A 22,874-nucleotide genomic window follows, 5' to 3' on the forward strand; every position below is an offset into this window, starting at 1 on the left:
AAAACCTACAACTATTCAATCTGTTTTGATGAGCATGGCAGGGGATTGCACACAGGACAGACGTTACTCCTCAGGTGGTAGAAGGTATAATGTTATTTCCTGCTACCAGCAGCTCTGGGGGTGCAAGCTTATCCTGAGATTCATAAGATTAAAATAGTTCTAGAATGAGAAAACTTGCCTTTCAGACTGCTTCTTCAAAATCAATGAAGGTGCTTTTAGTCTACTGTGCATTCACATCACACGGCGCAACAGCAGCTCGATTCTGAAAGGGGCTGCTCACCCAATTCAGCACCTTCAGAACTGACGCTGAATGCAATTGCAGATGTGCCTTTCTCAGTTGTTAGCAGATAGACCCTAAGGAATATTTGTGCTGGACTCCTTTAAAAGATGTCTGGGAAGTTTCCAAACTCAGTATTTTGTCTCTTCTATTACTGAGGGTGCCAATAAATTTTCTGACAGATACACCCAGGATCAGCCCTTACCCCAGCACCAAGCCTAGTCAGGACTCTGCACCACTTGAGCAGAGTGTTAGGGCTTGCAATGCAGTGGTTTTGTATGATGACAGCTAAATTAAAAAGCGCTGAAATACTAGATAAGCTGCCCTTGTACTGGTAATTATAGCCAAAACCTAAGTCACCTTTAACCTTATATTTGGTAAACTTAATGGAATGAACTTCTGTTACTGCTCTCTGCAAGTCAGGTTTTTCCATACCATGAATCATTCTTGTCACCGTTTGCTGAATCTTCCAGGCTTTCCAACATCCTTTAAAAAGCAGCATTATATCATAATAGCTGTCTAACTAATGGCATGCACAGATGTAGTGGCACCTTCCTTCTCTCGTTCATTCAAGAACTCTGGAACCGCCATTTGCATTAGGACTGTGCTGGAGCACTTCCTCCATCCTACGCAGTGGTCCTTAAAGGCTGCCTGGAGCCACGGTTTTCCAGGTCAGGTGTTGCATCATCCCACGGCTGACAATCTTAGCCTCTGCCCTAGGACATGACTCCATGGTTCTTGAGCAAGAGCACAGAAGAGCTGGAGAATATGAATGGTTTCTTCCAAGGCTACTTTCTCACTTGAACTTTGAAAGCGGGGTGGAAAACACTTTCTGTTTGGTGCAGCAGGATCTGAATCAAAATTGCACCTTTCCCTATAAATTGCTCCCTTTTTGTAAGGTGTAATTTCCTCTAAGACTCTGCACATTTCCCCCATTATTTCCCCAGACAGTGGCAATGCTGCATTCAGGCAGCTGTCAAGCTCTTAAGAGAGCAGATTACATTGATTTTTTTTAAGTCTATTACTTTCCTTTGCCAAGTAAGTGTATGTTCTGGGAACTTACTTAAAAGATGCTGACTTACTAAATGCACCCCCTTTCGCCTGGAATTACTCCTAAATGGTTTTGTGAAACCTAAGGGATTGGTCAGAGTGAGGTTTTCAGAATGGGTGCTTTTTTCAGACCCCGCTACAGCATTGTTCCCTTCCACTTCAGGGACCTTGCCCCTGTGCACAAGCGCTGCTTTGCTTTTTGTTCCCCTGCACAATATTCTGTCACCAACCCGGACGTCTCCTGCAGCGCTTGCTGCTGGAAGCAGGTTTTCTGTAACACTCTGCACCTCCTCAGCTCCCTAACCTGTTTCAAGGATCATCCTATTAAGCACTGACAGGCCTTCACTTAATATTTCTCTCCTCTGTTGTGCTATTAATTTTTACATAGTTGTTCACATTATCCTCCTGTTGTGAGGTTTTATTGTCTTACATGCCTGTTATATAGTCAGGGACTTAGTCACAACACATGCAAAAGATGCTCTGTAAAAGAAAATTATACTGTGGTATTTAGACACTGATTGGCTTTAAAAAGAGTAGGCACAAAGTATCACCTCGTACCAAAACATTAAATTATATGGAGATTAAGGAGCCAATGATTTGACTGAGAGGCTTTTTCCTAGAGCAAGGCAACTGTACGTGGCACCTGTAGTAGAAAGCCTGAATTACGTGTGTAGGAGCACCACCTAAAGAACCACCAGGCATGGTTGCACCCTGGGGTCCTGTACCACTGCGCTGCCAGCCTCAAAGCATAGATAAGCTGGGAGAAGCAGCTTATCTAGAAGTGACATATTTCAAGCCATATTTCCAGCCAGCTGCCCACACCTGCAAGGGAGGTTTTATATGCTCCCAGGGAACGTTGTCTTGTCAGCAGGCACACCAAACTGAAGGCATTTCCATCCCTAACTATCCATATACGTGCACGTTTGATAGAGGGAGGAGCACAGATCTAACTGAAGGCTGGCACATTCGCTGCAGGAACTTGGAGGTATTGGTAACAATATCTGCCTGGACAGAGAAATGCCCCACAGCCATGACTCCGAAGAGGTAGGATGGAAAAGGAATAGATGGATACAACACTGCCAACCTGAAAGGCCAAGGATGGGGTGGGTGCCATCCAGTGAGTGCTGTGGTCCTAAAAACATAGCATTATTGCAGCGATCCATGCAATCTCAGCTTTTCAGATGAGTTAGCTTTCCACTTTTTTTAGCTGCTGGTGATGCAGGAAGAAAGACTTCTCCTAGAGAAGAGGCATCCATTCATATTTTCATGAATCTTCCTTATATCCAAAGGTTTGTAGTGTTGTAGTTAGAAGCTGAGCAATGTCAGTGCAGACAGCAAGGAAGAGAGATCTTAACTTCACTTACAGAGGATAAGCAACTCTTACCTCCCACTCTCCCTGTTTAAGTAAGTGTGAATCAGTAACCAACCTGATTTGCTCGCTAGCATTTGTATGTCAAGCACTTAACCTAACCTCAGGGCAGAAAGGGGGTTATAGCACCATTAGTGTGACAGTAAAGTATCTCACTTCCTCAATAAAAATGCTATTCCGTATTATTTTAAGCTACTTTTATAGTTTTACAAGGTGTTGCTTCCTTTTAATACAGACATTTCACCCCTACGCCCCACATCAAAAATTCCTCCCGCTCATGCTGTTTGCCCAGTGGTTGCCTTCAGTGCTGGAGGCAGGGCTGCTGGCCTCCTGCATCTTCTGTCCTGGCTGGAAACAGATTGACACGACACAGGAGGCACACACTGTTGCCCTGGTGGTGCGAGGACCCTCAGCGCTGAGCAGGTTACGGACATGCACCCAAACATCCGTTGGGTTTTCAAGGAATGGTTCTCCAAGTCAAAACCAGGAGATGCCCAACGCAGCTGAACACTGAACTATTTCCTAAGCATCTTCTTAAAATGCTACAGAGAGAAATTGTGTTTCCAAGCCTCGCTTTCAGGAGTAACACCCACCCTTCCCCCAAAATCCTGGTGCTGACTCCAAAGAGCAGCGTTCTAAAGCATGCTCTCTGTGAAGACTGCTTCTTCAGAAATGAAGTGATCCACAGTGGAGATTCTGGAGTAGAAGATCAAAACACCATTAACGACCTTGAATAAAAACAAGATCATGTTTCAGTTCCAAAAGACTCAGCTCAGAGCCAACATATTCCTCTTGATTTGTCTGGTCTCTTGGGCAGGTTTTGGGAACAACTGATGGAGCAAATTGCAGGCAGCAGAAAGGGTTAATGCCTTTACAGTTAGCAATCAGATCTGACTGTATTTCTTTTACTTTTAAAAACATGGTGACATATTTCAAGATTCATTTGTTTAGAGTAAACGCTTTTTGATTTTTAACCTTTCCAGAAAATGAGTGTTCATTTGCAATTCAAACAACAGCACAAAGCCAACATGGGTCTCTGTTTGCACAGGATTTTTAAGGTGAAATATCCTAGCTTCTGTACTTGTTACATAATAGCATGACAAGTCCAGAGAGAGAGACAAGCTCCTTCGACATGTGCAAGACTTTGTACACACAAACCGCGCAGAGCAGTGGGCGCTAGTGTTAAAAATCAGGTTAGAAACAAGAGCTTTAAAAAAAAAATAAATCAAAAAGACGGTAAACCATAGCTTGGATTACAGAAGGCATTCAAGGAAGAGCATCCTGGAAAAACTCACTAGGTAGAAAACATTTGGGAGAAAAGAGGACAAAATGTCTGCTGGGTTTTGTGTATCCCCTTTCTTCACACAGATGCTTCCCGTGGCTGAGTCACGCCAGTTTAATCAGGCCCCACACGCTAAATCCCTCTCTGTGCTGCGTTTGCTCATTACTCTGCAGGCATAAGCCCCTCGGCTCTATTGCTGGCTAAATATACCTCCCTCACTGCCTGCTCTGCTTTTGTGTGGCTGCACAAAGAGCTGCCCCCACCAACACCGCCGAGGTGGAACTAGATGGCCAAATGCAGGAGCTCCTGCGCACCTCCCTAAAGAGCTCTGCAGGTGGGAGGCACCTTCACAGAGAGAGGACAGGAGGCAGTCACCTTTCCCTAGGCCCAGGGGGGGACTCGAGTGCCTGACTCAAAGCTTGGCATTCTGTTACAGGCGGGTTCCCCGAAATGCAGCACGGTGGCAGACAAGCTGAGGTGCAGCTGAGGTCCCAGAGCATGCAGATGTTCAGGGACTCGGCTGAAGAAGAGAGAGATCACCCTTGCAAGATGTTTTGACGCTGGCAAGTTCACCATGCTGAACCAAGCTCTGGTAGCACCTTCCGTTTCCAGGCACAGAATGGGGCCCTTTTTTCTCAAACAGGGTTCGGAGCAAGTCATAAAGCATCACAGGTCAGCAGCAAGTCATCTCCTGCCAATTATCCCTACCTACTACAAGCAAATCCTGCAGTTTGGGAATGGGTGCAAACATCTGCATAATGGAACGAGGACCTGCTGTCGTTCCACCCTGAAGGCAGGCAGCCACCACTAACTCGCAGGGGCTGCCCAGGGATGGGAGAGCTCTGTTTCTGAAGGGTCTGTCCAGTGCTGCGAGAGTTAAAAACATCTGCAGCACCCGCTTCCATGCCACTGCCTCTCCTGTGTTTGCTGATAAGTGACATCTGCACCTGGAAGATACCGCTGCTGAGCGGAGAGAACTCTCAGAAAATAAACACTCCTCCTATGGGGCATGAACGATGATATATATATAACAGCAGCATAATCCCCCCGAAATCGGTCATTACCACAGTTAAACCGTTAGCCTATTAACCATCCTCTCTGTTGCCTCAGGGCTCTTAGCTGCTGCCGGCTAAAACTGATTTTCATAGGGATTACACTTACATAAGGACCAGAGAGGGTCTAAATTAAGCTACAGAGTGTTTGTTACCAGGCAGACCAAAAAGTAACCATTTAAGTTCTCCATAACGTATTTGGTCCCCATCTTAAACACCCCTATTTGTGATGCTCTCAGAGTACATATACAGATATGTACTCTGTACATATATACAAATATAGTATGTACATATATACAAGTATAGTACATATATAGTACATATATACAAAGTCAGTAACTTTGCAAACAACTACTTTCCACAAAGTCACACAAAAATAGAAATAAAAACACTTCCTAATTATTTCTTTTTTGAAGCTCCAAACAGATTTAATTAAAATAAGCAAAGAAGTTTGTCTCTACTTAGAGCCTCCATTAAATACAGAACAACTAAAAATAGAAACTGAAGCTATAACAGAACAAGATGAGCATTTAACATTCTTGTAGTGAACTGAATCCCTTCTGACTATTTGCTCAGAAGCCCAGCACTAATATTTCTTGAAACCCAAATTCATTTACTCTTTTTGATGAAAAATTAGACACAGCCAATATTATTGCTTTTATTACAAAATGTAAATAAATTCAAAAATGGTAAATCTGAGTGTACAATTTAATTTAAAAATGAAGTCTAACTGACAGTCCTCTATGAACTGGTGTCAGATGTGGCTAAGGAAATAGATGAAGAAGATGAAGAAGATGATGGAGAATATTCATTATTTGTTATTGATGGTTTTTCTTCATATTTTGGAGGTGATTCAGAGGTGAGGTATAGCATCGGTAAAATATCCGAAGGTGAGCTGCTTCCAGAAATTGTATATATGGTTTCATAGTCTCTAACAGCAACTGTTCTTTCATCATCTGCAAGCTGCACTCTATAAAACACAAAACTGCATATTAGCATAATTCATTTCTCTACAGTGAGTGAAATTCCACTTGACTTACATAAACATACATGTATGCACACACCCCCTAAAAAACCCTGAAGCAAAGAACTTTCATGAACATTAGGATTTCATTCTGTGGGCTACACTATGACTCATATGAAAATTCTATTCCTTCAGAGGGGAAGGGCAAACAAGCTCCCTTCTAACCTTTCACATCACCAGCCACAGCTTGGCTTACGGGTATTAGCTGCTTCTGGCACGGCTATCTCGCAATCTTATTACATCTTCTTCTGATCCTTAGCTCCTAACGTATCTTCCCTTTTGTAGTATATCACATACACACTGTCCTTATGATACACTTAAAACTGCATTGCAAAAAGCATGATTGAGTGAAACACCTAGAGGTGGTATCAACTCACTAGGTCCCTGTGAGGACCCTGGGGAGCATGGAGAGGCAACAGTTAGAGCACCTCCAGCCACAGAAGATCAAAGCAGAAGGTTAGGGTGTCTACATCCAAAGTTGAGGTGTTTTGTCCACTCCACTAGGAAGTGGATCAACAAGCTGGGCTACAAACTGCCTCTTTGTGTACATGTGTTCACAAAACAGAGAAGTCCAGACAGGTAATCAACAGTGATATAGTTGATGAGATCACAGTTTGGAGCACTAGAACTGGACACTGGTGGGTTCAGGCAGTTGACCCATTTGCAGGGGACTTTGTAGGAGAAAGGGTGAAAGAAAGAGGAGTCACCTGGTATATGAGGGGAGAGCCTGAGGAACTAGCTTTTTCACCATTCCCCTACCACCCTTTGATTTTACTTTTTCAGTGCAGGATATGCTGCTTGCATTTTTTCACATTCTTTGATACTCCACACATTTTACCAAGCACATGGGCAGAAGTCCACATCTGAACTCAGGTTCTGAAATTAGAGGATAGAGAGGACTTGTGGCCCTCAGTTTTGTGCATTGTACTTTTACAGACAGCTGGTACGAGAGTCGCTGTCTCTCAGCTGCTTGTAAGGCTACAGCAGAATGTGTACACTCCCATATTTCTCCTAGTTATCCAGTCCAGCCTGGTCTTCTAAATACATTTAAACTGAAACTTTTCTGAGGGTACCCTTGGACTGTATTTGAATTGGTTGTCTTGGGGCTACCAGAGGTTCACGCTCGCCGCAAGTCATTTCTCCACATCCAATCCCTTTGCTTTGTATGTACATCTGGGATGTACAGGCCAGAAGGAAGTTACAGCGCATGCTGGAGCTGTAGCACAGACAGGCTCAGCGTGGTGCCTAACTCCAGAACTAGCAGCAGCTGGTATGAAACACCTTCCAGCTGTGGATGCCTTCACCCAGCCCAATAAGAACACAGAGACTTCATGTAAATTCCTTCTTTTGGTAGTGGGAACTTATTTTCTCTCCTGTTAGCTCTGGGTGTCCTTTGACTGCAGTAGCACAGCTCTGAGAGCTGCTATATTTCACTTGCAATCTAAGAACAGGCAAAAACTTTTATACTTTACAAAATAAAATGTTTCTTCACACAACAATTTATGCCTGATTAGGAAAGCCACTGTGCTCTAGAAAGCACTTTTGCTTGATCAACCCTGACATCTTCTCATCCGTCCATCTACCCTTGACGTCTTGAATTATTGGGTATTTAGGGCACTGAGTAATCAACTTAGTCTCATCAGCTTTATACAAAAAGTACTCTCTCTGAAAAAATTTAAGTGGAAAACTAGCAGACTAAATTAATTATGTGTGTAGATAGAGTTTATTAGGATTGCATCCCTCAGCATAAGTCATCAACCTCAAGTTGGATTTCAGTCAGTGGGAACCAAACACTGAGTGTCTCCTTTCCTTTGATGGTACATACACGGTAACTTTTTCATTTGGGGGTGAGTTGCACTGCCCACCAGACAGTGTTGCACTAGTAGCAAAGAAAAGCAAGTACGGATTTTGATAGAGAGGTGTTTATTCTATGTTAAAAAAAAAAAAAAAAAAAATTTAGAGAAAAGGCAGGACAGTCTGGTTTGTGGCAACAGCAACAGAAAGAGGCATCTGCTGTCTGCAACAAAGGTGGGGAAAAAGTGTTTGGAGGAGGGCATTAGGAAAGGGAAGACAAAAAGAGGAGCTGCTGATGGTGACTGACTAGAGAACAGAAGGCCTTGCAGAGGGGGGCTAAGCCTCAAGACTCCACCAGGTATACTTCAAAGGATGACTAAAGAACCACAGACGTGGCTGCTCACAGTGTGGTAACAAGAATAAGCATTGCTAACACAAGAATCCTCCTCCTGTGGCATTTAGGTCTTTGGGCAGGAAAAGGGTTCGTGCTTGCTTGCTTCAAAAGGAAGATTAGCACCAGAGTTTTGAAGAAGTACCGTCATCAGGCACACAGCTGGTACAGCTGGTCATGGAACGCACTGCCTCATGTGAATGGGGAAGTCTGGAGTATAGTGGAATGCTATTAAAGCAACGACACAACAACTACTATGACTGGACACAGCCAGGCAGGCTGGGGCTCTTGCTGCACTGATGATGCTTAGGGTGCTGCAGGTACAGTCTTGTAAACCAAAGTCATACAATGAAAAAGTTCCATACCACCTACTGACTCACAGATCAAACCCAAGCTGACATAAGACCTTTCAAAAGGTAAAGCCAAGTCAGTTCTGGATCATTAAGAGCCTGAAAAATATTGGGGGCTATAGGCACGTAGCTCTCCTGGCCAGATCTAGTTCTGGCTCCTAGTATGTGGCCCTTGCAGTGACCTCTTTCACCCTCAAGTTAGCAGCCCACTGGTGGTAAATAACCCTGCAAGTTCTTGTGGTGTAGACAACTCTTCAGTCAACTCACAGCTCTTGCTCCCTGAGCTTGCAGTGGCAGCATTTAGCAAATCAGCTGGATTTGCAATGTATGGAAGAGTGGCTGCATGGGTAAGGTTCAACATCTAGAGATGAAGTTGGCATTGCAACATCACTTTTAAGCTCCCTGGAACCTTCTGCTCTACTCTTGCAGTATCAAGGTGTCCTTTTAACTTGACACACTGCCACAGCAGGACCAAGACAGACCAGCCCAGCAGGTCTCACTTCCTCAAGGCAGAGAAATAAGGATCACTGGGAGAACATAAAATACTAGGGTGGCATTCCCAGCGTCACAGGGCCTGCAAGTGTCATGAAGTGCCAATGCCCCTGCACTGGTTCTACAGAGGGTTCCTAAAATCTGGCAGTGTGGATATCATGCCACTGGGGCACTGCTGTCAGGGGCACCTTCTCTTGGACAATCTGTGGAAGAAACCTAATCTAAGTATATTTAGGCCACTGATTTAAGGCTGTGTTTTCACTTTGGAAATTCTTTTCAGTCATAATAAACTGGTAAGAATTTAATTTTCATGAAGGACACTCCAGGGTTTGTGACTCCCCTTTCATACTAGGATATTTTAATGCCATTTCAAGTAAGTTATCTTAAGTAAGTCAAGTGATGCACTAGAAACTTTGTAATGCCTAGTAGAGAGTTAGTTCACAGTGATTATGTAAGAACATGGTCTTGGATACCTTGAGAAGTATCTCAGACTTCCAAAAGCAGAGAAGAAAACAGTCTTACCCATCACTGAAGATAGAGTGGTATGGTGGAGGACTTTCACTTGTAGGCAAACCATTTGACATAAGACAACGTGTCACAGTTGGTGACACAGAGTCAGCAAAATAAGGAGGTGGTGGAGGTGGGAACACCATGACAGCATCACCTAGAAAAAAAACCTCTATCAATTACTACTTCTGAAAAATTGTGCACCACTGTTTATTCTAACTGTACCCTAGAATATTTCCTGTCTTTGTAATTACAGTACTTGTACTTGTCTAGCTTTTGAGATAAAGTGCAATAATCCCACATACAGAACTGTTGTATTCTGGGGTGCTAAAGTACACTGGAAGTATGCTCAATACCAAAGTATCTCAAAATTAAGATGCAGCATATTCATAAATGGAAGATATCATGTAGAAAATACAGCTGAGGAGGGGGAGTGTTCCATCTCGCCAAGAGACACAAATCTCTTCACTGTTCATAGCTACTGCTGTTGACTTTGAGGGCAGGCAAGTATTTAGCTCTCCTCACATATCTAAAATAGGGTGGTTTAAGTTTCTCCACATTTACTGGAGTGTTTAACAGAAGTATTCAAATCATTACTGGTTCTGATGACTGCTTTTTGTGGCCTGACACATTTCCCTGCTAAATTACTCATAGCTCAAGGCACACTGCCAACATTAGACCCAGGACACTATTGATATATAATTCACTATTAAGTATACTGTGCAGCGTATCTGACAATTTCAACGTCATAATTGAGGAGTTTCAAATTATTTTTTTTTTTTTTAAAGAGAAAGTTTTTATCAGTGACTGAGTTTGCATAATTTATATCACATTCACAGCTGCTTGGCACCTTTTTTCTGTTGTAATTTCTGTGCAGGGACAGGTCAGAGAACATCAAAAAAGTTGAGTGTGGCGGAGGGGTGTTTTCTAGCTGAGTCACCACTGTTCCAGGATGTCACTATGCCAATCAGACCTCAGCCTTCAGCCTTTCATTTTTACTTTTCCTGATGGAAGTATAAAAGGAATCCACTAACTTTGTTTTCTTGCCTTTAAAAATCAGTCTGAATTCCTTTCTATGACCCTGTGATTTATCCTGGTGGCTGGAAAACTGACTTCAGACCGTGACGTTTTCTGATGATCACCAGGTTACAGGTCTGCATGTGGGTTTGACAGGCAGAAAGAAAAATTTTGCATAATGAATTTCAAGTCCAGTCAGCCAGATGACAGTCAAGCAATACTCATTAATCCTTTCCAAGAGCTAGAAAGTTACCAGAATAATCTATGTATAGAATGTATTCATGGGGTATTAAAAGCAGTGCTATATGCAGGGTTAGCACTCCCTGCTAACATACCACATTTCCTCAAATATTGTGCAATTAACAGAAGCATCTTAAAGTTACATCTCTGACTGATGGAAGATGTGGCTATGATTTAAAAAAAATGCAATACACTGCTTATGAATCAGATTCTCCTGTTTAAAGGGTCAGAGCTCAAGGCTAAAATAAATCTTAAATACAGTCACAGAAGTCATTAGACCTGTGATTTGCAGTGTAAGCTACACCCTTTGGGAAAAGAAGTGGGATTGGACACATCTGTGTCAGGTTACGTGGCTTCTTTTGCCTAGACAGTGAGACCAAAGAAGAGTTTGTGTCTTTGACAGAAAGGCAACTGCACTGACCATACAGAAACCATACAAGACAAAGCAACGTTTTTCTGTTTTGGCTGGCTTGACGTGTTTAGAGCTCAAATGAGTAATATTTAGAGGTAAATCATTAGGGGAAAAAAAACACTACTAACTCCCAAATGCTAAAGTTCACACATTATTTACCCACCTACTGTAACCTGAAAAGATTCAGGGCTCTGAGGATGTTCTTCACTTTCGCAAGATTCTTGGTTGAGATTAAAGTTTTGTTTCTTTTTAACATGAGCGATCACGAAGAAACATAACCCAGTGAGCACAATCAAAGGTCCCATGATTTGAAGTGACAGGAAGCCACAGCCCTGGAGGTCCACATCAGAACTGCCAGTTTGGTTGAGCTGTACGCTGTGCCAGCTGGGGCTGCAGCCAGGAACCCAAATGCCCAGGATGCTAATTAGCATTCCACTAGTTAAGAACAGGAATCCAAATATGAGAAACTGGGCAAACTGACAGCTGCCATGACAAAAAACAAGGCTGTACACCTGCTCATTTTGCAATTGTCTTTGCCTTATATACAGCCTGGCCCTTGATCGTGCCAGTAAAACACAAACCAGTCCAGTTACAGCCAGCACAGGCCCAGCAGCCTTAAGGACCTCATTACAGTCACTGAAGGTTCCAGATGGGCACGACTGGAGAATAAACACCGAAAGCAGGAATCCAGCGCAAAGCAACACAGCTCCAAAAACAAAGAGGAAAAAGATAAGTTTGCCATGTTGTCCATTATTTCCTTCACCTCCTGGTGCAGGAACAGCCACTGGATACATTACAACAGAATCTCCTCAAGCAGATATCTGGGGGTTGGTTTTTTTTGTTTGTTTGTTTGTTTTCCTCCTGTTAGCATTAAGTGGCAGGAAACTACAGATCTGTGAACATGAAAATACACGAATCAAAAGAAGAAAAAAACAACAGCGGGACTAGCTACATTATAATATTTACTTCTGCATTTGCTACTCATCCTATGTTGTACACTCTTAATGTATTTTCTGTTTTGTAGTACTTCAATTATGGATTAAAGGGCCTAACCAATTTGCTGCCACTGAATGCCAATGAAAAAGAACTTGCTTTACAGTTAGGCTGGAAACAACTGTTGCACAGCTAAATGAATGGTTTCTTTAGCTACAATCTTACAATTAAGGGGTCATTATTTTCAAAGGCTGAATCTTGGGAACAAGGACAGGCCAGCTTTTCCCTTGAAAACAGAAAGCTAGGGGAAATTTCTGTAGTGAATGGCAGGAAGTGACAGCTCTTGAAAGAGCCTTGATGAAAATGAGTATTGATGACTTGGACTTTTTATTAAGTAAATCTTCTAATACATACCTTTTCAAAGCATATAAATCTTGATTCTCCTTCCACTGGCAGTAAAATCTTTTCTGTTTTCTCCTTAAAACTGCTTCCTGTCCTATACAACTGCAAGAACAAGTACATAGAAGATTTTTGGTTCCGTTCTGAAAAGACAAAAGGAAAAGAAAATGGCCATACATACTTGAAGTACAATGTACTTCAAGTCCCACTGATTCCATAGTTAAAACTGGTAAGCATACTGCTCCCACACTTCCTTTCAACTTCCCCTACTCCTGAATACTTTGCCTGTGCTCCAAGAAAGCTGTAAAAAGAAATAACAAGGATGGCCCCCAGAAGGCTTCTGAGCTCACAGGAGTCTAGATTCAGAAATAAAACAGAAGGAAACAGAAACTAATGCTGGGGCCAGTAACAGTCCATATGGTAGTATGGACGACAGATCTGCTCCATGTGGACAAACTGGGATAGTGAAAGCCAGACTGAAAGTTAGGACAGAGCACTATTCAGTGAGCTCTAGAAAACAAAATCATTTCTGATATTAACACAAGGAAATTTGTGCTTTTCTGACACTCTGGTCTACAGGGCTCAGACAGACACCCGTACTCCATCCCACGGTGAACAGCAACCACAAAGATCTCTGTCCAAGTGGCTACCATGCATCAAAAGCCATCCTGAAACCCAGGGGAATTTCAGACTATGGAAAGTAACAAGTCTGGATGGACCATGAGAAAGCTGTCCTCTACCAAGTGTAGGAAGCACTCAAGTGTGCTCATATTGCAGTGTTTTAAGACTGCCCTCTTCCCCTCAGCAGCAGTCTCTTCCGTGGCAAGCAACTTCATCTATGACATGGATACATCAGGAAGGAGATAGAGGGACTGGAGGAGTCTGTCACAGATGGAAGCAGGGAATTGGCTTAGTTACTGCTGTTTGTTAACCTTCAGCCTTTCCCCTGTGAGCATCCACTGTCCCACTACTAATTCAGATGACTGGAAGCTAAAAGTTAAGTTAGATTGGCTCCTCCTTACACATGCCTCAACAATGGTTATTCCACAAGCAAAAAAAAAAGTACTATGTGATTTCTGGAAGCAAACTGTTGAACATGTATCTGGCCACAACAAGCTTCACATCACTCCCCAGTAACTGCAGTGCCCCACTGTGATGAAAATAAAACACAACCATAAAACCCACTAGTCACTCAAGCACATAATTATTTGTCTGCAATGCAAGGCAATCTATTGAGTCACTTTACTTAGCCACTTGTAAGAGTAGGACCCAATTAAAGATTCAGCTGAGCAGATACACGGATGAGAAGGTATTAGGTGTTTTACTGCTGAACAGCAAACCAGCCCCCAACAGCACAAGAGAAGGCAGCGAGCAGCACCCAGGCAAAAGGCACAAGATTCAACGGGCAAGGAAACAGGCTGCACCACACAGCAAGAAAACCACTGCAGGAAGCTACAAAGTCTCCCAGCTGGCTATCTTGAGTTCCAAGATTAAGGGACCTCCCTTAATGCACTCATTACTGTTGTCAGTTAATTTGTAGACCATGTCTAAGTGTTTCTTCACTGTTCTAAATTCTGTCTATCCCTCTGCTGTTATTGGTTTGAAAAACTGCTAACTGAGGTTCTCGTGCTAGAAGAATCAGAGCTTCACTCTGAAAAAAAAAAAAGTGGTTATAAAGAGCACTAAAGATAGGACAGTATCTCATGAAAAATAAATTAAATTCTGATAGACTTCAAACCGAAAACCTCTAGCCAAGCACACTTTCAAAACTGCATGAGCTGGAGTCAGTTTGAAGGCTTTACTTCTGAGCAAAGATGGATTAGGTTGGGCATTCCTCCTTTCTCAAATTCACTGGTCTTTCCTAAGTTAATAAAATTGTTTCTCACAACTGCATATACTCCTTCGTGTCTAGGAATTTTCCCCATTTTCAGGATTGATCTGAGATAGCTCAGATTTACTCATCTACAAACAAATGCACAAAACTGAGTAAAGGGCCTCTGAAATAAAAACCAAACTCTACCAAAATAGCAAAGCCCAGTTTCAGACACAACTTTCCTGAGATATTTTTTTGTTGAGGCCCATTAACCATTATAACAGCAATACACTATAATTAGAGAAAACTCTGAATCCTTTCTTCGCAGTTCCCTCTAGGGAAAAAACCATGGACGTAAGTACAAGTAAATTAGGACAAAAGGAAATAATGTGAAGGAAAAAAAAATAAACTCAAACGTTTAGCCCTTAAAAAGAAAACTCTAAAGATTTGCTTTCATTACTCCAACACAAGCCTGCTTCTCTTCCACCAGTCTTCTTGTTATGAGATTAAGTTAAAACACACATTAGAAATGAAGCATGTGCATATTTTCTTAATTCTTCTAGGCCACAAAAGAAGGAACATTCAGAACAGTCTGTTGTGGCTTTGAAGATGAAAGCACAGATTTTACACTGCAAAATCCAAGGGAGAACTAATTTTCATTTACACTACCACCAAATTTTAATAGAAAACCCAGTGAAAGATTAAACTTTATTTCTTGTGTTCCAAGAAGTAGTATTTTATGAAATAAGCTAGTCTTATAGTGACTATATGCTTGAAATACTTCCATTAGATCTGTTATCTCCACAGGCATATTGACTTAAGGGAATTTTCCCTTCATATTGGATCCAAGTCTGAGAGCAGACATGGAAATACCAGGTCAGAAACTGCTAGAAAAAGATGCAGTAGTGTGGAGGCAGTTAAGTATGAGGGAAGAGGGAATTGGAAACATAGCTTGTAAAGGAAGTCTGGTTATGAGCTTAACTTAAATGATATAGTGGTTTACCCTTTTGTAAGTCTGGCCCATGCCAGGCATATAGAATAGGAAATAACATCACAATTTATTGTAGTTTTTCTGTGTAACACTTGTAGTACAACTTTCCCATTATGGAAAGCTCCAAGGATTTTAAAATGCAAGTTTTAATGATGAAACCGGGACTTCTTGCTTTCTGTTTGAACCTTCAGAGTTCATATTGTCCAAGATTTCCACTGCAAACACCAGGGCTATAAATCTACTTCCCCTTACTCATATGAAATTTGATAGCCTCATGTAGTCATATGTATTCAGGAACTGAGGATTAAAGGAAAAAAGCACTGGAAGAATTAAAACACTGCTGTCCCTCTGTTTTATGTTTCCCAGGGTAGGCCCTGTTCCTGCTCTTTCACTTGCAAAGGCACCCAAATCATTTCATGCGGAAGTATCAGGTCTAGTCTGTGTTGTTATTTCAAGAACTACAACACCTTGTCACTTGTACCCCACAATGGAAACCCCATTGTAAACCACAAGCCATCCATTTCAAGAGCTTTCCATTTTAAGTGTTTTCACCCAACCTTCAAATTTTTAAATAGCTACTGGGAGGCTGCAACTGTATAATTCCCCCTGCCTTCAGGTTTCAAATTAAACCATGACTCCTGATAGGACAAGCTACCTGAAAGGAAAAGTCCTCTCAACTCTGTTCAGTTTAACCTCCCTGTCAAAACGTGAATGGCTCTCCACTTCCTCTCACTCCCTGTACCCTCCTCCATTCCAATTCTATTTCCTCCTCCATTCACATCTGCCTCTGTGCCCGTGCCATTTTCTGTTCTTTATTACATCACAGTTTCCCCCCGGATGGTACTCTTAACTTGATGTTCAGCAGAAGCACCTATGTATGAGCACAGCTGATTAAACTAAAGTAAACAGGAGTTTGCCACCTTCATCCCCACACTTGTCCCTCCCCATGGTATTTTTAATCACTTGCATGAAGAGCTAAGGGGATATGCCCAACAGGATATACTTTCAGTTTTCTACTTTCAAGCAACATTACAACTACAAGCACTAACAAGTTCTGAGATGCCAAGTGCATCCAGTTCAACCTCTTGCGTATGCACTCTCTAATTAGCACCTGGCAGTGCTCTCATCTCACAGAGCATACAACTCTGATATTCCAGGAAGAGGATTTCCAAGACTTAGACACTGTGTGAAAAAGATCCCTAAGCAGGGAGGGGATGCTACAGAAAGAAACACTGTCCATATGGATTGACAAAACGATTATGTCAGCTCACAGGATAAGAAGGGTAATACTATGCTGTTATTTACAACTGTTGCAGGTGTCAGTGTCTGGAGAAGTGCTGGAAAGCAGTTGCAGTAGGAATTCCCAGAAAATGGTATGAGTCCTGACAGTCTCCAGACACATGCACCAGGGATCCTTCTTCCCACAAATTGACAGGTTCAGTGATTCTGACCTCTGCCAGACAGAACTGTGCTCTGTGAGGGGCTATAAGAGAAAACCAGCTAGATTAAAAGCTGGTCCACAAATGTTCCCCACTCACTTTGGTGGGGAAGAGAGTCCTGATGCCGTGGTGGATGCGAGGACCCCAAGAGGGTGTCTGAACAGAGAGGAGCTTGCAAAACAGTCTAGTAACCCACTGTTTGGATACCATGCAGGCAACTAGGTCAGCTCTCAGATTCAGCAACAGGCTCTGAGGGGTCCCATGCACGTGTGTGGAATGCTTTTTACACACTGGTGACACACAAGAGCTGAGACAAAGCGGCTCCTATTTTCTGAAGTACCTGCAGGGAGACTGGGGAGAAGGCAGATGGACACAGTTAAAGCCAGACCAGGCCATCTTCATACAAGTAACACAAGACAGAGCAATTTCCGGTAAGTTCTGGGAAGGTCTGTCCCATGGCACTGGTGTACCTCAAAGCAGCAAAAGGCACAAAGAGACTTAGAGATCTTTGAGAGGATCTGGATAATCATCAGGAAGATACAGGACTCCAACAGCTGCCCAAACCCTCCCTGTCCCAGTTTCTTGAGGCTGGCCTGCAGTATTAAACCACAGCCAACTCACAGACAAGCAGTTAAGTTCTACTCCATCTGGGAAGAGCAGCATCCCATGACATACCCTTCCTCATGCACAAGCCCACCAAGCATGCTCTCTTCTAAGTCACTAAGTCTTCTAAATCACGCCAAGGTCTTCAACAGGCTGGACTGTGACATTAACACACCGCTCCTGTGCATCACACTAGAGCACAGAGCAGGGCAGGGCCTGTCCACCACCTCCCTGTGAGGAAGCAGCTCCTGGCCCACACAGGGCCAGCCCAGCGCCCCAGAGAGAGCCCCCTGGCCAAAGAAATCTCCCCAGGAACACCACCAGCAGCAGCCAGCACCTCACGTGTCAGCAGAGCCATCTGCAGAGGCCCCTTCTGAGGCATCCCATCCTCTCACGGGGATGGCGTACAGGTTATGGCAGGGAAGCAGCGGCAGGCTCTCCAGAGAGGAGATAAAGAGGCTTTTCTTACCCCAGGACATTCGTGCCCTGGATAAGGGACGCGCAGAGGCACGGTCCCAGCCTCCACCCTTGAGGGGAGCCAGAAACAGGCTGTGGCAGCGCCCGAGCCGGCAGGGGGGCCGGGAGCCGCGGTACAAGCCCACCCGCCGGCCGCATTCCCCTCACGGGGGCGGCCATAGGGACCTTCCACCCGCGCCCTTCTGCCGGCAGCGAGCCCGCCCGCCGGAGGTGCCCCCCTCTCCCCACCGCGCCCTGCCCCTCCTCACACCGGCGCTCCCCCCCGCGCCCCCGGTCCGGGGACCGCCCGCCATTTTCGTGCCCGTCCGCTGGCTTTCTTCAAGGCCCAGGGGAAGCGCCCCACCAGGGCGGCACGCAGCGGCGCGGCCTCGGGGTCCGGTCCCGCCGGAGGCCCCCCCCTCCTCGGGGATGGATGGGCACAGCGGAGCAGGTGCGGGAAAGGGTCTGCGGGAAAGGGTCTGCGGGAAAGGGCTCCCAGCCCCCGCCCCTTACCTGGCCGCGGTGCGAAGGGCTGCCGCGGCGCAGCCGGCGCCGCTATTTAAGCACCTGCGGCAGGCAGCCGCACCTGGGCGGAGGCGGTGCGGGGCAGGGCCGAGCCCAGCCGAGCCCAGCCGCGCCGCGCCGCGCCTCCCCGGCGGACCATGGGCGCGGCGGTGGCTGCAGCGGTGGCTGCAGCGGCACCGCCTCCCCCGGTGCCCAGCGCCCCTCCCAGCGGCGGCCTCGGCCGGCATCCCCCCTCAGCCGCCCCGCCCCGCCGCAGACAGGGCGCTTCCCGCCCTCCCGCCGCCCTCAGGGAGGGGGCGGCCGCTGCGGGGGTGGCGCCGCCGCTCGCCCACGGTCCCGACCCGCCTTGGGGGGCTGTGCCGGGGTAGGGGCCCTGCCCGGTGCGCTGGGGGGTGAGGAGGAGGAGGAGGAGGTGCGAGGCGACGCCGTGTTAGTCACCCCCCATCGGGGCGCTGAGGTGACCCGCCGCCCCCGGGCGCTGAGGGCCAGGCTGAGGGGATCCTCCCGGCTGGTTGTAAGATTTCCAAGCTGGAAGTGCGGGCGCAGCTCGCTGGGCAGGGCCGGTGCGGGTGTCTGTGGAGGCGTGTGTAACATGGCCGAGGTCTAGCGTGCCCCTGAAACACCAGTGGCTTCGAGGTGAGGTGAGATGGGTGAGCAGCCATCTCGGGGAGGTTGTGCTGCACCTACTGTTTCAGGAGCCCTTCTTCTTGTAGTCACTTTGATAGAATCAAACGGGGTTGGAAGGGACCTCTGGAGATCATTAAGTCCAACCCCCCCACCGGAGTGGGTCTACCTAGAGCAGGTTGCACAGGATCTTGTCCAGGCGGGTTTTGAATGTCTCCAGAGAAGGGGACTCCACCACCTCTCTGGGCAGCCTGTTCCAGTGCTCTGCCACTCTCACAGTAAAGAAGTTCCTCCTCATGTTTAGGTTGAACTTCTTATACTCACTTTAGCCCTACCAACCTCAGCCTTCTGTGCGCTTGGGAACTTGCTAGGCATTAAAGACAGGCCAAGCCTAGATGTGTCTGGTTTCCTTCAGTGGTAAGCCAGTTCAGCCACTGGAAGTGGGAGAAGATGCTTTCTGTGTTGCTTGCTAGGTGGAGGCAGTGCGGAGGAAGAAGCTGGCTTTGGTAGCAGAGAGATGAGAGCCTTGAAGTTCAAGAAGCAGCCGTGAGAGAGGAATAAGGTGCTGGGGGAGGAAGGTCAGGATGTGCCACTTGTAAATGGGTGTAGCAGTGGTGGGACCTCAATGTCAATAGGGCTAAAGCTGCCCCACTGGTTAGGCACAGCCTGGTAGCTGGTGAGGTGTGAGGGAAACAGTTTGGGTTTACGTGAGTCAAAATGAGAGGAGCCAGAAGAAGGGTGAAAGGTGGAGTGATGCCCAGGAAATAGACGGCAGGAGGAAAAGGGAGTGGATTCAAGTCGTGCTTGACAGGGAGATCATTTGGTGAGACGATGAGACTCGGGGAAAATGAGGTCTGTAGGTTTTTGGAGGGGATCTGGATTTGGGTAGAGTAAGTAGAGAAAACCTGGAACTGAATAAAGAACCAAAGAGTATATGAATATACATGTAGGGTGTAGGAAGGAGGCTGTGATGGGGTAGGAGGCTTTAAGCTTTCCAGAGTTGTAGGATCTTGGATGTTAGTGACCCTTTGCTGTCTTGACTGTTTTATTTCCTGTCTTGGGTACTACTGACTGGGAGGTGGGCTTCTGTTGTGAAACACTCAGATACTGCTGTGAAGAATCTCACAGTAATGGGAGACCGTGAAGTAGTGGTTCCTGTATTCTGTGAAGAGTCAAGTATTTCAGTGAAGAAAAAAAGCAGGGAGTCAGAGAAAAAAAAAAAAAAAAGCCTGAAGAGAACAAAAGAAGATGGGTACGGCTTGTTATGAACACAAGGTGAAGCTGAAGTCCTGCAAAGAGTGAAAATGCATAAAAATGTTTAATCAGACTGTTTTATGATATGTGACAACAGTGACACAAGGAGATGTAGTTATGTTTATGTGGCAGTTCTCTAATATCTGATTCTCATTCTGTTGTTCTTCCAACGCAGAGCTTTCATAATTAAAAACCCCCGAAACATTTAGGTGCTCATTTCTGTGTAAAGTATTTTGTGAGGCTAAACTTTCTTCAGTTGTCCAATACCATTAAATTACTGGACCACTGCTGTGATACATGTTCTCTCTCTTTTCCTGTTATGTAAATACTTTTTTCCTATTACGTAAGTACTTCTTGTACTAAACTTAACATGTCTTAAGAATTTCACTTTTTTTATTTAAAAATAAAAGGTTGGTCTTGGCCTAAGTTAACAAGCTTGTTGGCTAGCATCTACATGCAAATGATTTCTTTCTCCAAAGCTTGTCATCAGCTTTTCTCCTCCATCCACCACTTGGGTTTCTTGTAGCATTGGGCTTCAGGATTTGATACCAGTGATGAAAGAAGGGATTTCAGGAATATTATTCTTCAGTTTGTGAGATTCTGACTCAGCCTGGTGTGAATTTTCAGTGGATTAAGTGGATGTTGATTCCAAGCATATGACTGTAGTCATAAAACAGTGATCTTGAGCCATATCTTGTGATTTAAAATAAGAATTACTTTTTAAACTATTTTTTTAAACTTTTAATGTAGTAACTGTTTAACTATGTGTAACGCATATTTTAATTCCAGGGCCTAACTGGTAATATTTGGCAAAAATGGAGCTAAAGGGGTTTTTGCCATACAGGAAAGTATTGAGAGAGTTATTTGTGTTAAGTCTGGACGTGGCTGTATGACAGTGTTTTTTGGATGTGGATGCTGACAGAGAAAACAAAGTATTTTGGACTGGCACGGAAAGCAATGGAATGCTTGCAATGGAGCATGGAGCTATGGAATGCTACAGTGCCTTTGCACCTGGAGTATGACAGGGAACTCTGAACTACTAGAAAGTCACTGCTTTTGAAATTATTTCTGGTGTCACAGTCAGTAACACTTGTGAAGACACTGACAAGAAGATTAACATTGGGGATGATGAGCGAAGTATAGTTGTCGACAGTTTATTGGCTGGAATTAGTCAAGGCTTTTTTGGTGGCAGCCACTACTTATGGCAATAATCTGATGAAATATAAATGAAAACTACTAACTTTGCATTCGTCTTTTTTTAAATTGGCAAACGTGCTTATAAATGGCAAAGCCATTTTTGTGGTTTGGATTGTGTGCCTAATGATGATGGTCTGTAGAAATGAGGGCATGAATGCGGTAAGACTGAAGTGATTATGTCACGTCTAGAATAAAATTCCACTGTGCAGAAGATAGGTTAGTCTGTTATGAGCAATATGAGACTAGTCAACAAAATCACAGCTGTCAGAAATTTTTCTCTTCTGAGATTATACGTGTGAAATACTGGATGTGCTGAGATTGTTCTTCAGTTAAAAAACACTAAATATGATCTGCAGAAGCTGTGCAGGTGTTTGAAGACACAGTGAGAGAATACAGACTGTCCTAAACTGTCCTGATGAGAACGTAACCACTAGAGAAATATTGTTTATATTTCACAGCACACTTGGAAGCTTTTCTGTTGTGTTTTTCTGAAACAGTACAAGATTGTTGAGTCAAGGCTGGCGCTACTGACTTTATTTCAGTGAGAGCTGACCTCTTACTAGTATGCCTTGAAGCAAGAGCTGATGAAGAACGCATGGAGGTAACGCATGGTAAATTTTACTTTATAAATTTGCTTCACAACTTGCTTGCTGTGATGGCATGGACCAAATGAGATGATGGCACAGAAGTCAAACTCCCATTGAGTTCTGTATGGCTAGTTCACAGCAAGCACTCAGTGTGCACAGAGACTGCAGAGCTCAGCTGAATAGCTAAGAACTGTGTGGTTTTGTTTACTTAAGTTCTGGTAGACTCAAAAGATCTATACTTAGAAATATGGGGATATAAAAATGTTCGTTTTATTAGAGTTGTCAGTTCATGGGCTCAGAAATGACAAAAACATTGCTGCCAACGTTCAGTAAGCTTTTGAACCAAACTTAATTAACCCTGAAATAGTTCTTCTTTGCAGTTTGGCAAATAGCTACAAAAGAACCGCAGAAAAGGGTATCATGCTGGCTGTGCTGGAAAGGGAGGGTGAACCAGGCATTGGTGCCCTCCCCCAGCACAGCGGCCAAGTGGGTTGTGCTCATGCAGTGTACCTAGGTGACCTGAGAAGGTCCCTCCTCCAGGAGGAACTGGGAGACACCCAATAACAGCACTGAGATGACTGCTCTCTGCAGGGCCTGGGCATGCTAGGGGGGTTCATGTCTTTGCTGGTGGTCACTGCCTCTTTTTCATAAACTTTCTTTCCTACCCTTCTCCCAATGCCTCTAAAAAATGTGTGAATCCAAGAGTCTTGTTCAATATTCCTGTTGGTAAATGATAGAATAAGTCACAGAATGGTTTGGGTTGGAAGGGACCTTTAAAGGTCATCCAGACCAGTCC

At 44.5% G+C, this 22,874-nt stretch overlaps 1 protein-coding gene across 1 annotated transcript; it reads right to left on the reverse strand.

Annotated features, from left to right (window-relative positions):
- Window positions 1–5,432: 5,432 nt before the first annotated feature.
- TMEM171 (transmembrane protein 171) lies at window positions 5,433–18,570 on the reverse strand. The gene is made up of 5 exons (XM_014964807.1): window positions 18,405–18,570; window positions 12,605–12,732; window positions 11,421–12,150; window positions 9,604–9,745; window positions 5,433–6,000 (listed from the first exon to the last, which is right to left on the reverse strand). The coding sequence occupies exons 3-5, from the start codon at window positions 12,049–12,051 to the stop codon at window positions 5,772–5,774; spliced, it is 1,002 nt and encodes a 333-aa protein (XP_014820293.1). The 5' UTR covers window positions 12,052–12,150; window positions 12,605–12,732; window positions 18,405–18,570; the 3' UTR covers window positions 5,433–5,771.
- Window positions 18,571–22,874: the final 4,304 nt, after the last annotated feature.

The sequence above is a fragment of the Calidris pugnax genome, unplaced genomic scaffold, assembly GCF_001431845.1.
Source record: "Calidris pugnax isolate Ruff unplaced genomic scaffold, ASM143184v1 scaffold273, whole genome shotgun sequence".
Classification (NCBI taxonomy): domain Eukaryota; kingdom Metazoa; phylum Chordata; class Aves; order Charadriiformes; family Scolopacidae; genus Calidris; species Calidris pugnax.

Bases quoted from the DNA above. Each gene is read 5' to 3' on its own strand.
- TMEM171 (XM_014964807.1), bottom strand. From the start codon at position 12,051: ATGTATCCAGTGGCTGTTCCTGCACCAGGAGGTGAAGGAAATAATGGA. The intron at 9,746-11,420 runs GTGGGTAAATAA...TTTTTTTTCTAG, and splicing joins ATCTTTTCAGGTTACAGTAG to GTGATGCTGTCATGGTGTTC. The intron at 6,001-9,603 runs GTAAGACTGTTT...TGTGTTTTATAG, and splicing joins CACTCTATCTTCAGTGATGG to AGTGCAGCTTGCAGATGATG.